The sequence below is a fragment of the Helicoverpa armigera genome, chromosome 1 (assembly GCF_030705265.1).
Source record: "Helicoverpa armigera isolate CAAS_96S chromosome 1, ASM3070526v1, whole genome shotgun sequence".
Lineage (NCBI taxonomy): Eukaryota > Metazoa > Arthropoda > Insecta > Lepidoptera > Noctuidae > Helicoverpa > Helicoverpa armigera.
Genome location: NC_087120.1, coordinates 16,581,608 through 16,595,962, shown reverse-complemented (window position 1 = coordinate 16,595,962; position 14,355 = coordinate 16,581,608). Strand labels below are relative to the sequence as shown.

At 35.2% G+C, this 14,355-nt stretch overlaps 1 protein-coding gene across 2 annotated transcripts in view; it reads right to left on the bottom strand.

Annotated features, from left to right (window-relative positions):
* LOC110372447 (GRB10-interacting GYF protein 2) overlaps positions 1-5,393 on the bottom strand; it is a 31,834-nt gene extending 26,441 nt beyond the window's left edge. For both annotated transcript variants that reach the window (XM_021329173.3, XM_021329174.3), the window contains exons 1-8: positions 5,240-5,393; positions 1,542-1,882; positions 1,323-1,458; positions 1,089-1,237; positions 741-905; positions 430-524; positions 244-346; positions 62-165 (exon numbers count right to left, since the gene is read on the bottom strand). In XM_021329173.3, coding sequence (XP_021184848.3) covers positions 62-165; positions 244-346; positions 430-524; positions 741-905; positions 1,089-1,237; positions 1,323-1,458; positions 1,542-1,822 — 1,033 coding nt within the window. In that variant the 5' untranslated portion in view covers positions 1,823-1,882; positions 5,240-5,393. The remainder of the gene's footprint in view (positions 1-61; positions 166-243; positions 347-429; positions 525-740; positions 906-1,088; positions 1,238-1,322; positions 1,459-1,541; positions 1,883-5,239) is intronic.
* Positions 5,394-14,355: the final 8,962 nt, after the last annotated feature.

The window sequence follows — 14,355 nt, the reverse complement described above, 5'->3', positions numbered from 1 at the left end:
TATCAACAAATAAGACAACTAAGTATTTTCAAAATAATGAAACAACAACTTCATCACTTACAATAGGCACCGTCTTGTTTTGGCAGATTGCTATCGTCATTACTGTACCCATGGAACGCTCCCGAAGAATCGAATGTGCCTCCACATTCTGCATTTTCAACAGCCCTAGTAACAAAGAAACCTCTTCAAAGCTCTGCGTATTCAATAAAGGATTCCAAATAGATAGGTAAGAATAGTTGTTACCACTCTGGCAAGTTCTCTTCGTTATTTTCTCCTCCAGACCAATTGCGTCTGTTGTTCCATGGCTGGGGTCTGTCGCTGGTTGTTCTCTCGCCCCAGTCACGTTCTGTAACATCGATATTAAAGGTTACTTGTTGCACATTCTGCAAATAACGATATAGAACAGTGTCAAACCAGCCCATTCCTCACCTTGACGAGATCTGCCTGGCTCTGGGGAGCGCCACTCTTCGCCTTCATCTCTGGTCTGCGGCTGTCGCCAGTTCGTATTAGTACCCTGCCGCTTGCTACAACAATTAGAATTACTTATTATTATAATGTCCACGTTTGAAATTAAATTACAGAAGGTATCATATTTAAAAAATGTCTTAGTCAAAAAAAGTTTAAAAACAAAATATCATTTAAATGTATCTTTTTTATTGTAAATGCTTTTCCAAACTTGGAAAAAAATGGGCCAAGATAAGAGTAACACCAACGTAAAACAAACACTGAAAGTGAAATACCTTCTGAACATTTTTGAGGCCCAGTCTGTCTGCTGGTCACCACTGTTTCTATTATTGTTGTTGTTGCTATTATTAGTCCAGGGACGCGACGGAGCATTTTCATCATCTGCTCCTCCGCTATATGGCATTCTTACGCCACCAGCATACCACATGGCTAACTGGCCCCTAAAATTATTAATTTTACATAATTATTTGGGAAATCTGGTTCTTTATGGTACATAATTACATCGTGTAGTGTAACAATTAGTTTGCAATCCAGCTTGAGCCAACATGAACATTAGTTTGTGTTAGATGAAGCCTTTCGCCAGGCAGTTGCCGAGTAGTAGTGCTGTAAGTCGTGGTACGTACCTTCCCATGCCGGACGGCTGTCGTATATAAGAACCGCGGAGCCTGCCGCGTCCGTCACTGGCGGTGCCACGCCCTGACCCCCGGCCAACAACAAATCTGTCGCCTGATGCCATCCCTCCTATAGGAGGCGCGCTTCGTAAGTTATCCCTCTGTAACACCAATAAAATCATGTAGTACCTACATCATCATGTAATAAAATAAAACCACATTGAATAGAGGAAAGTATTTTCTTACTACATCATCATCGAAAGTGTTATTTAATGCCACTGGTTGTTTTCCTCGTGGCTGATACAAGGTATCAATAAATTTTAATTCTGCTGGTGCTTCGGTATCCCTATCGTACAAGGCGAGCATCTCTTCCCGGCCATACCTGTTAATTGTACATAGAACAAATTACTATAAGTAGTCAGAGTGAAATCAGCTTACGACTGAATACTGTATAAGGAAACATACCTAAGTTTAGCTAACAGTATCTTTGATGGCGTATTGTTTGTCGGCGCTGCTGAACTGTTTGTTGCGGCCCCCCCGGCAGCCCCGGAGGAGCCGGGTAAGGCGGCCGGGGTTCCCGGGCACGAGCTTGGTTGTCGGCCCGGGTTCTGACCCGGGCTCGCGCTGGCGTTCTGACTCGGGCTCGAGTTAGCGCTCTGACTGTTTGACCTCGCCGCGCTACGCTCTCGTGACATGTTGCGCAGCCACTCGGGGCCGAACTTTATAGGATCGTTACGATCACCCATTACACTAGTTGTTCAAGATTATATATTTAGACAATTTAAGTAACCTGCAGGCAGGAACAGCTGTAACAAATAATTGTTTGTTTTAGTTTAAAATCTATTAGGAGTTAAAAATGTATAGGGTAGATATTTAACAATGTCAAAATAAAATAAAGAGTATATGGACCTGTGAACTGCATTGAAACTAAGAATGTTTACCAGGAGTTATGTGTAAGCAGACTATTTTATAAACATTGGTTTGACAAACAACGCATAAAGTTCAAGGATACTCGCACAATGACAATACTTGCAAATGCGTTTATAGATAATACTTGTACAGAATTCGCAGAGAACAAAACGATATGCTATAAAAAACATGATATGGATAATTGAAATACCAAATCCTCAGTCAGACGTCCATAGAAATAAATAATTTTAATAATGCGATTGATCTCGCCTCGTCACTCGCGTCCCGAGGGAAGAAATTATCTCGGCAGTAGTTCCCCTTAACATTATTTATCATCCGGAATTTCGCATTCATAATATTAGTAAGATTTAAAAATAAGTATGTTCTTAATCAAAGATTTTATTAATCTACCTCCATAAAACCAGTAAATCAAACAATACATAAATGGATCAAACAAAAAGACTAACTTCCAATAAATAGAAGAAACTCACAATTCAGCCATCGTCAGAGTTTCCGGAAATAATTTAATTCATTTTTATTGCGAAGGATTAAGGTTTAAAACTATGAAATTCATTTCGGTCACTGAACTAAACTGCAGATATCGTAATGTTTTTGTTTGTATGCTATTTAACTTGCATCTAAGGGACATGTTTCCTAAAGTAAATGTGATACAATTTTGTTGTGGGTATCTTCATAAAATCTTGTCTGAATTATAATAAGTTACCCAACAAAATAAAAGACAAAACTAGTGACACAAAGAACATCTTAAAACGAATATAAATAAAAAAGCATACTATTCAATTAATGAGTATATTGTTGATAAAGAAATAACCTAAGTTTAATAAAAACTTTACATATAAATAAAAATAACTACCTATGAAACGAATTTATGCTAAACTAAAATATATGTAATATTATAGTATAAATAAATACTTTCATAATATACTACTTCTATCTTACATTAAACGCCTCCCTCTCTTCTAACTATTTTGCTGTGCCCATCAGGGTCCATAATTGTGACTATTATGTTATATTTTCCACCTAATGTACATTATAGAACGCAATAAATGATATGATACTATGAGTACTTGTGGCCTGTGACGATAGAAGTTACAGTATAAAAATACTGCGCGGATAACTCAAACTACAAAACAATACATGAAACTATTCAATGTTATAATTAATGAAGATAATAGATGAAGCACATCTTCAAACCTTTAAATACTCTTAACAATTAAGAAATAAAGTTTTGCACAGCATTATTTACTATATTCAAAACAAGCCTTTGCCAGTACCTAAGTCCCGTAGGAACTTTATGAAAAAACTAACTAAACTATTACTTTATGGAAAGTAGCATATAGCATATATAGCTTTTCTCAATAAATGGAATACCTAAGACTAACATCCGTCAAGGTAGATACATTCTACAAGGTAGACCAGCAATGTCTTAAAGAAATTCTTTAGAATATCAGTAAAAAGTTCTATCTTTTTCCATATAAAGTTCAATCTAGAAAATTACTTTTCAGACACAACCATTCCTATTTTTGGACCAACCGTAATTCTGATTTTGCATATTTTTAACACATGTCTATTATAAAAGAATGTGAAACCTTAAAATTGAAATCATTTTATATAAATATCAATACTAATATAGTATAGAAGTAAAGTTTCGCTGTTGGAGACTACCCCCAAGTGATAAAGCTATATTTTTCCCAGGTATGGGAAGTATTTCCCCAGGGACACGAGAGAAACCATGATAAAATGCTAGTCTTAGAAAAAAAAACCCTAAATATGTGCCAAAATAAAATGATAATAAAAGTAATTTCTTCTTTGTATATTCTACTTTTGAATCCTTATAATTAAATTTGGTTTACATCTAAGCTTTTTCAAAGTACCTACCACTATTTTTATAGTTATATTATATATAAATATTCGCTTTTTTACACTTACATTGCAATTTGCAGAGCTAAATAGGAAGTCGCACTTTGCCCTTATTTTATGCAGATAAATAAAAACCGCCAGCTTTAAGTTCTTGTTAGTATATTTATAAATACTGATACTAGATAACAAACAAGTTCGGTTAACTTCTACTTGTTTATAGTATCGTCACATATGTAAGTTATTTTTGTAATTTTATATATTAGGATGACCTGCACTAGTAAATTTACGAATTAGATAAAAAATGGAAATGTTTATGTGTTAGTCAAATAGTTATGACCTTACTGTTCTTGAAGACTGTGGTTTTGCTGCTGTATTGAGTCAAGCGGGACAAACAGGTTCGTTTTACAATAAATGATGGTAATCTCTGTTTCCAGTGACACACATGGAATGCTTCCATAGTATTCCTCAAAAGATATCCTTCACCCCATTGACTTTTACATATTTATGTTCACCGAGTACGTACATACACTCAATTCTACAGGAAAAACTCTTTGTTTTGAAAATGTGCACTATTTACACTAATTTCAAATCCACATATTAAACACTGATTATATTATTTTGAAAATTGATAAGTTCTAACACAATACACTATATTTTTTCAACTTTTGTGTACTAGTGGGTAGGGTAATTTTTCCAACTTATTCGTACTAGTTGGTAGGAATAGCATGCATTATCAAAGTGGGTTAAACTAATTATAAGTTGAAATACCTATTCTGGAAACATAAATAACTCACATTTACTTATTTACAGGTCACATTCTAAGAATATCAGCAGCCTTGGATAATTAAACAAATCTGTATTCCTCACTTCAAAACCACATTCTACATTATCAATAATGTAGTATAGTATTTACTATGTATTCCGATAACTTTTAGGATTATTATTCACATTTACCATATATTTGATAGCACAAATCAATTCAAATCACTCAACTTTCATATTTCATTAACTGAAAACAGTGCATGAACAATAATAATGGTTTCGTACAGGTAGTTGTAGGTACCTACGTAGATTAGCCCAGCACCAATTGAAACCGCAAAAGAAACTTATTGCCGCCGCAACTTAATCCGAATCACACTATTATTACAAGAATCCATTTGTTACAAAAACACACGGAAATCCACGCGTATGAGACTGCAACGGATTGAAACGAAACACACAATCCAAGAGTCAAGGTGGCAGTAGGTAGACACAGAATTAACATACGTTTTCAATAAAAAGGATTTGTTGCGCGATTTATAACTTGTTTATTTTCAAAAGAAATGTCTGATCGAATCGGAATTGCATTAAGTACGGAATAAGAATATAATTACCTAAGTGCTGGAGTGATTCAATATCAGCAGACGCACGCACGACGCACGGGGACAGCAATATGGCGGCGGTGGTAAAGTAAAGTGAAGAAGTTTTTTACTTTTGTATGATGGTCAAAGAATGTTGCCAACTCAGAAAATGTCCTTACCTGTTTTGGCTGTGGGCTGTGCTCAGAAATCAAGAGGGTTCCATTTCAGTATATTGCATAAACATATAGCGTAAAATAAAATAATATGATGAAATATTATAATTAAATTGTAAATAAATCCTGTTACGCAAATAAATCTCGGAGCACAAAAGTCCAGTGGACACAACTCACTCTAATTGCAACTTACTAATGAACTATAATAAAAATAATAGTCTTATTTTTCCAATGCAGAATACAGTTTAGTAACAAACGTAGCTTGTCTGTACGCCACGGAAAATGAGAGTTTTCGATACTTTTTCTGTCACCGCGCAGCGCCGCCGGTCCAAACAGCTGTCGTACACGTACTGAAGAATAATGATCGAAATTCTATTGTAATAAGGGTTTTTCTTTTTCATCCTTTTCCTAGCTGATGCCTATATCATATTCGCCTAGCCGCGAGCCAAAAGGTACGCAAAGAACAACACTATTTCAAGATGGCGGGTATGGTATAACCCGACCGATGACAAAATGACACATTTTGATGTAAATTGTTCGTAGTATCTGTGGTCTACAATCTAGTAGCGTTCCATGTTTGACAATCAAGTCTTTTAGGGCCTTTTACAATAAACGAATTATTTAATAAACATGAAGACAATAATTTACTGCGTTTATTATATTTGATTTCAAATAAGTCTGAAAGAGGGTCGAAAAAAGAAATAGAAAAAGGATAACTAACACGTGGAAATGATATTGGTCCCTTATAATTATAATCTATACCTACTAATATTATAAAGAGAAAAACTTTGTTTGTTTGGTTGTAATGAATAGGCTCAAAATCTACTGGACAGTTTTTAAAAATTCTTTCACCATTCGAAAGCTACATTATCCACGAGTAACATAGGCTATATTTTATCCCGGTACGGGCAGTAGTTACCACGGGACGAGGGTGAAACCGCGGGAAAACGGCTAGTAATAATATAATTGTTTTTTACATGTATGTATTTATTTAAAACGTTGTCATCGGCAGGTGCCATAGTTCCCATAGTTGCCCATATCCTAATCCACTAACATCCCGTCACAATAGCCCAAGTAGTTTTTCTCCATAGCTGCATAGTTAGCAAAAGTTTAGCACAGAACCGGGGATTGTCCTTGGGTTCATTTCTATAGTGTATACAGGGATAATCGTCGGTTTTGTGTCATCATTTCATTAAAGTTGTCTCAAAAAGCTTCAGCGTTTTGGCTTCGGCCCCACGTTAGCCTACCAAAAATCCGGGACTCTGTAGTCCTGAGGTCTGGAAGAGAATACAAAATAATAATCTATACATATATAAATAATAAATCTTTATTTCAGACCAAGTTCGTCCATAGAATTCTTAACATAAGACGAACACAATTACAAATCTTGTTAGTAAAACTGGTTAGTAGGCACAAAAATATACCTAGGTAGGTATATAAAAAGCACATTCTTAGCGAAATAATGCAGAAGAATGAAATGCCGATGAAGGGAAAAAGGAAAGTATATAGGTAATATGTTTATTCTACCATGTTTATTATACGGGTGTTAAAACCTGGGCAATGACGGAACAACTACCTAGCATAAAGGTCGCCGGAAGACGCTGGATGCAGGTCGCCTCCAACAGGTATCTGTGGAGATCTAAGGGGGAGGCCTATGTTCAGCAGTGGACGTCCTACGGCTGACATGATGATGATGATAAGCAGTTCGGGACAGTCAACAAAGCCATTTGCGATATTTGTTAAAAAACATATTATGTCATTAATATTACGCCTTTCGACTGAAAATTTTCTATAGGTATATGAAGAAAACCATCGAAATAGGTCACCGTGTATTCCTGCAGATAAGAGCTTCTGCAAAAGCACACGATGATCGAAAACACTTGCTGTAATCCGTGTATATTATGTCTACTTGGCATCGCTCTTCCATTCCAACCGTTATGATATTATTAGTCGTATATCGTCTTATTATAAAAACTGCCTTAAAAAGAGGTTGAAAGTAGTTGATCGCTTTCTTAAAAAATCATGCTGTTAGCTACCTACCGAATTGGCGTTGCATACCTGAATAAACTTGCATGTTGTAGTGTACTGTATTATCACCAGCCAGTAAGTCTGACGCCAATCTAACCAAGGGATATCGAATCGGGTTGCCCGGGTAACTGGGTTGAGGAGGTCAGATAGGCAGTCGCTTCTTGTAAAGCACTGGTACTCAGCTGAATCCGGTTACACTGGAAGCCGACCCCAACATGGTTGGGAAAAAGGCTCGGAGGATGTCTGTATTATCACCGATACCTGCCGTCTCGTTATCGCATAGACGCGGAGCGTGCGCACTATACTCTATGGTCAGTTGGCGGGAAACAGCGAGAGTGCGTGGCACGAGAGTAAGACGTTATGTGGCAAGCGAGCCGATATCCTAATTATCGGATGGTAATTACACAGGAGGTACAGGTAGGGCGAACACTACATTTGGTGACGAGTGAAAATATTATATTGGTGGCGTGTCTGTAAGAAGCGAACATTATTCCTTTTTAATTGAAAAGAAAGGGAGGGGTAAGTACGTTAAGTTCAGTTTGCGGATTTGAAGTCCCCTAAGCATCCGAAATCTGAACAAAGTGGCCGTCTGTCCAAAAAACGTGTAAGTTAAAGTATCTAGTAAGGATGCTGGTATTGTATCCAGTCACCGAGTCGGCTATAAAATTGTATGAGGCTTTAAAGAATTGTTACACCGGCTCGTGTCTGAGTTTTACTTGAAAAGTTTGTGTTTTTTGAAGGATATAAGTAAGTTGTACGTAAGTAATTGTACTGTGTATTCATCACATGAGGGTTTTTCAGAGAGCCTGTATCATATTATCATGTTGTGTATGAGATTCGTGTGTTTTTCACCAATTGAAAATAGATCATTCATTTGTTTTAAGATTGGTGCGAATCGGTAAACTCTTCAGAAGTCCGGGATAAAAACTATCGTATGATCTTTGTCAAGATCAACTCTATCGCTGTACCAAATGTTATTAAAAACAGTTCAGTTGTTTAGACGTGGAAGCGTAACAGACAGACAGAGTTACTTTCGCATTTATAATATTAGTAGGGATAATATTTCTTAACCACTCATGATGTAAGTTTACAACATGTTACGTTAAACGCATAAAACATCGGACACCCAAACAATTTTCAACCGACTTCCCAAAAAAGGCGGTTATCAGTTCGGATTTTTATAAAATTAGAATCCTGAGCGATAGCCAGGGAATCAAAAGAGCGCGAGGTGAAAAAATCTTTGCACTCGAGTGCAACACATACTTACCTTCCTACCTTTTAATATATGAGCTTATTGGGAATGGCGAACATCTTAAAGGAAGTAAGCTTGAATTTTTTTTTATAAACATTATACAGCATGTATTATAACGTTAAATCATGGACGACCTAACAATCAAATGTTTGGTTATTATCTCCATGCGTTAAATGCGCAAAACCTGAAAATGGTTTAAACAGAACATCTGAACCACTTTTTAAAAAGGGTTCCTGTTTAAAAAAAATCCTCGTTTAAAATATTACAGACCTTTTCTATTTATTATTAGGTCCATCTATCCCGTGCCAGAACTAACTCGCAGAACTTAAACCATTAACAAAACTTTAAAAAATGTCTTTTTCATCTCACTATCTCGGAAAGAGTACTTTGCTGTTCAATTTCTGAGTGCAAAAGCCGTTTTTATCCTCTAGTCTATTAAGAACAGCGTGAAAAATTCTCTGTCAATACTTAGTAACAATTTTGATAAGACTTTTTAAACAAATACTTAATAAACAACTAAACTACTGCTTAAAATTTGTTTCTTGATTCAAGTAGGTAATTAAGTAATTTTTATTATATGTTTTTAGATCGATTTTTAATCATACCTCACATCATTTTTAAACGGAGTTTTTTTTAATAAATAAATTCAATTTTCATTTTTTTATAGTAGTAGGTAGTAGTTTCTTCGATGAGGCGTACAGGGGCTTTTAATACCTATAAAATGGATGTTTTGTGACGATGTTTAGCTACCTTGGCAAAAATTGCATAGGTAATACATGTAACATGGTTATAAAAAACTCCAAATAAGTTAGAATCGAAGCCTTGTTTTAACAAAGCAATGAAATGGGGTTGAACGTACCTACTGTTTGTTTACGTATGTATCGCGACTAGTCTCGTTCAGTACTCTGCAGCGTCCGCGCGTATTTCGCAAGTATTTCGCAAACCGTTGAAAAACGCGGGATTCTAACCGATATTGAAAAAATAGTAAGGTGTACGTAGGTGAAGAAGAATACGTGTAATATGTGAAAACTGCAGCTAAGCAGACAATGTGTTCTTCGTAAAAATGCAGTGGCGATTACCAATGATGCTGAATCTCACCTATAAAATTTGTGACAATGACATGCATTGAATGCATGCAGAACGAAAGTTTGATAAAGTCTCGATCTCTGAAGGAAGACAACGCAGGAAAATAAAGACCAAGTTTTGGTTAAAACTCCAAAATTAAGTTATTTGATTCTTCAAGTGATTAACGTGAATTAAGAGTTTGCAACTCAGTGTGTTGCGTCGGCTAAAATTGTGCCTACCTAGTTAAAATGACAAAACTTTTTTTGGATTTTTGAAATAATGACAATGAAAAAGACCATTGTTGGTAGTGACTGATCACTTATGTTTTCCATATAGAGTAGGTACCCAGCTTGGGGCACCATAATTAATAAAGATGGATCAAAATCCCAGCTATAGCCAACCGGTCCCACCACAACAAATGAATGAAAATCAGAATACCAACGTCGGAGACACGACGATGGAAACAGAAGAAGCCGAATACAATGCTGAAGCTCTGAAAGAAAAATTTCAGCAAATTTCTTTGGCAGACTCGGTACCCGCAACTGCAAGTAACAATGATCAAGTTCTGTCAATTGCCAGCTGTCAACACCAAGCCTCGAACCCAGCACCTATCATGGAAGACATTGAAACTGACCCACCGGAACCTTTTGAAAATCCTTTCAATATGTCTTAATCTTTGTGAATAATCTAAATGTAGAAAATAGATAAGAAGACTTCTTTAGACTTGTAACTTTTATAAACTTGTTAAAAATGTAGGTATGTTTACTAAGCATATCATTATTCTTTTAACTTCGTAGATACTGACTTGTGGCTTTTTGTAAAAATAAATAGGTATTTAAAAAATGTAACTTTCTTTAAGTAAGTAAAAAATGTAGTTGAAGTTTAAACTAAGACTTACTTGTGACTGGTAAATTAAACAATGTTTTGAAAGAAGGAAACGGGAGGACTTATTAAAAACAAATTCAAATTTTTGGTTACCTAGTCTTAAACCCTTCACAAACAAAGGAGATTAACTTTGAAGAAAACTTTATAAGTCGTTTAAAGTCAGTACATTACTTAAAATATAGCTATGTGTTTAAAATACTCGTGTTACATTACCTACATCATGAAATATAATAGCCACTGTCCATAACAGAGATAATGTGCCACCTACGCAAATGCATCACTGCATATAGGAAGGTAGGTCCCTTTCCGTTGCTAGGATACCTAGCGGCTATTAATAGATCTGGACTTCCCCTCCACCCCCCACCCCAGACTCCTACATATTAATCAATAACTCATGACCTGCGCGTTTCAATCCAAAACCTAGACAAAGGATGCAAATAAAATTAAATTCTAGATTTTAAGCCTAAACATTTTTCTTATTTTACGATAAACCGACTCTATAGTATGAATATTTAGGTCATTGAAATATATCAGACAATAGATTTTTATTAAACTACCTACTTATAGCTAACATTAGAAACGGACTGGCCACAGACAATGAAGAAATAATGAAATGCCAGATTAGAAGATTATGCGACACCAGCGACACTGTCACGTTGACGGCTAAGTTTTGTTGCCAGCCTAACAGAAATATTTTCCACTGATCTTCAAAAATATTCGATTTATTTTTTTAAGTTTCGGAAAATTATTATTTTAATATTACTTAATACTAATATAAGTACTTACATGATCATCCCTGGGTTGTTAAGAGTGCACACACTTTCACACAAGTCGAGTTGTGTACTGAGAGAGTGACAAGTGACCTACGTCTGCTTCGATGCAGGACCAGATTGACACAGAACGACGGTACACGAATCGACAGCGAGGGGAGGCTGCGGGGCGGGGAGCTATCTATTATTACGTTGCATGTATACCCTGTGCAATACAACTACAACATATATATATCATTTCGTAGAAACCGGTTAATAACTTTTATGCACGAGTAATTTTATAAAGCTTTGAATCTGAAAATTGAAAAGTAAATAAAAAATGAAATGAGGATTATGTTAAAGGGATTAATTAATGGTTTGTGTTATTAGTTCAAACATAGTCGTCGAATATTTTTTTGCAAACTCGGAACCCAAGGGATATTTTATGTATTAGAATTCTTTATTGTAGGTACTCCATTTGAATAGGCACTCAACTAAAGAAAAGTAATCTTGATAGGACTTTTTAATTGAAAACTAAGTTAAAAAATAAATTTTACTTAAAATCAATGCGATTATTAAAATAACAATTACCTAAACAATTAAACCATTATTTTAAGCTGTAGTCTATTTGATTCTATTTGCATAAAAACAATAATAAAGACACTTGTGTCAATATGTTATTATTAAGTTAACTGCCTACTCCAATGAAGTAGGTTTGTATATAGGTAAAGTTGCTTAAAACTGTAAAATTATGTTGTATGTTTCTGGGAATTAAATGTTTTCTGGACTATATTGTTGTCAATTTAAGTCATTACAAACATTTTCTAATAAACCATCATGATACCTATCAGTTATTTAGCGATTTGCTTCATGAATTGGCTCGTATCAGTATGGTTTAAATATTTCAATAGTTTTATGATTAATTATCATAATTCTTCTATCAGCACTGGTTCCCGCCTGATGAGTATGTTACAAAGCTGCCAGTAAAACTCCTAAAATTCTCGTACTATTTTTTAGGAAGGCAACCTTAACACGCGGTAATCTTGCGGTCAGAAATATTGACGCCTTAAAGTCGAGTTATTTAAAACAACAACACAGTTCTTAACACGCACAAGAATGTTTTTTATTGTTTTCATAGATTCATAAAATGATGCAAGTATTTAATAAATGGGCTAAAATGTCTACAGATGAAAAATAGCGCGAGTGTTGCCACAAAGACTGTGGTTTTGTTTTAGCACATCAGAGTATTTATTTGACGAGTAGAAAAAATATAAAACAGCTGAGTTATTTACTCACATACAATATTTTAGAGTTGGCTTAACTATTATTGTTAATTGCATTTTCGCAATGACATGATTTGACGATGAATTGTATTTGGTTCAAAACGCAATGACTTTACTGAGAATTTAAGTAAATTTACTATAGGTAATGAATGAATTGCTTTATGTTAGAACCGGTAAACTGTATCAAAATGTAACTATAAAACTATTATGTATTAGCCTTGTGTTAGGATACTTATCGAAATGCGCAGAGGAATCTCATATTCTTATATAATAAACGAAAACGTTTGTAAGGGTGTAGGATGGAATGGTTACAATCAGAATAACATAATAACAAATGATATTTTTATGCCCATAAAACATTTTTATGTTATTTTTTTTAATAGATACTTTTATCCACATGCGGGAAGCAGTTCCCTCGGGACTTTGATTACGCAGATGGAAGCTCTAGTTATTGCATCCTTACCAATAATAGTAGACGTCTATTTGACTGTCTATTAAGTACGCTTGCACCGGATAAGGGCTGAAAAAAAATGTATATTTTTCTTATAAGGAAATCTTATAGAATTTTCCTAACTCTTTTACTCACACCACTAAGTTAGTTGTTACTAAAATTCGGTATTATAGAAACAATTAAGATGTCATCATTTACCTAGGCTTTTCCCAACTATGATGGGATCAGCTTCCAGCCTCGAATGCAGCTGGACACCAGTGTTTTTCATCGAGCTACAGCCTATCTGACCTCCTCAACCCAGCTGTCAGACTTTCTGGCTTCTGAATACTCGAAACGACTGCCAAAGGTGTTCAGATGACAGCCGCGACACACCAACTTTACTTGCCTTCCGAAAAATTAGATTGTTTGTCGTCCTTAAATCGGATAGGTAGTATTTTATATAATCATTTTATAAGCCTGACATTGTGTTACTCTCCTTGTTCCACTCTCAGTCCAGTCTCCAAAAATATAAAACAAATGACATCTAGCGACATCAAAACAAGTTTGGGATAAACACTCTCATCTGGTTTTCGGCTCACGTTAACTACATTTTATGTGCTTAAACATTAAGTATTCCCTTGTATATTGAATAATAGTATTATACTATTCATTTTCTAATACAAGCTACATTATTATTGCCAACGAAACCGTATAGATGGCGCCAAACGTTGCCCGTACAAAGCTTCAATGTACTTCCAAGTATGTAATATACCATATACGTAATATACGGTACGTAGGTATAGGTAAGCTTATTGCCGTGGCATATAATCTAAATTGAAAGAGTTTCTTGGAAGCGGGACGACAGTTAGTTTCCTAGAATTTATATTTTAGCAGAACGTCCATGGAACAAAATACCCTATTGGGTATTAGATGCTTTCTATTATTACTGGTACCTAAGCTGATTGATACTTCAACAAAAAGCAAAAAGCAGTCTTTTTTGATGAATAAATAATCTTGAATTTTAATTTTGATTTTTTTATGACCTGCTCCTATAAAGCCCTTTCACAACGTCAAGCTACTTAGTTGCACTGTACCAAGGAGTGGGTCTCATGGAGAAAACCCGGAAAGAAACGCCACAGACACTCTTTTCAAAGAAGTGTGTTTAAGGAAGTGTTTACTTAATAGTTTTCTCACAGTACTTACAAGTTATCCCTTCGAGATAGTTACACGATGCAAGTAATGTGATTTACTTATTAATAAATTACACATGAAAAACAATTTTAT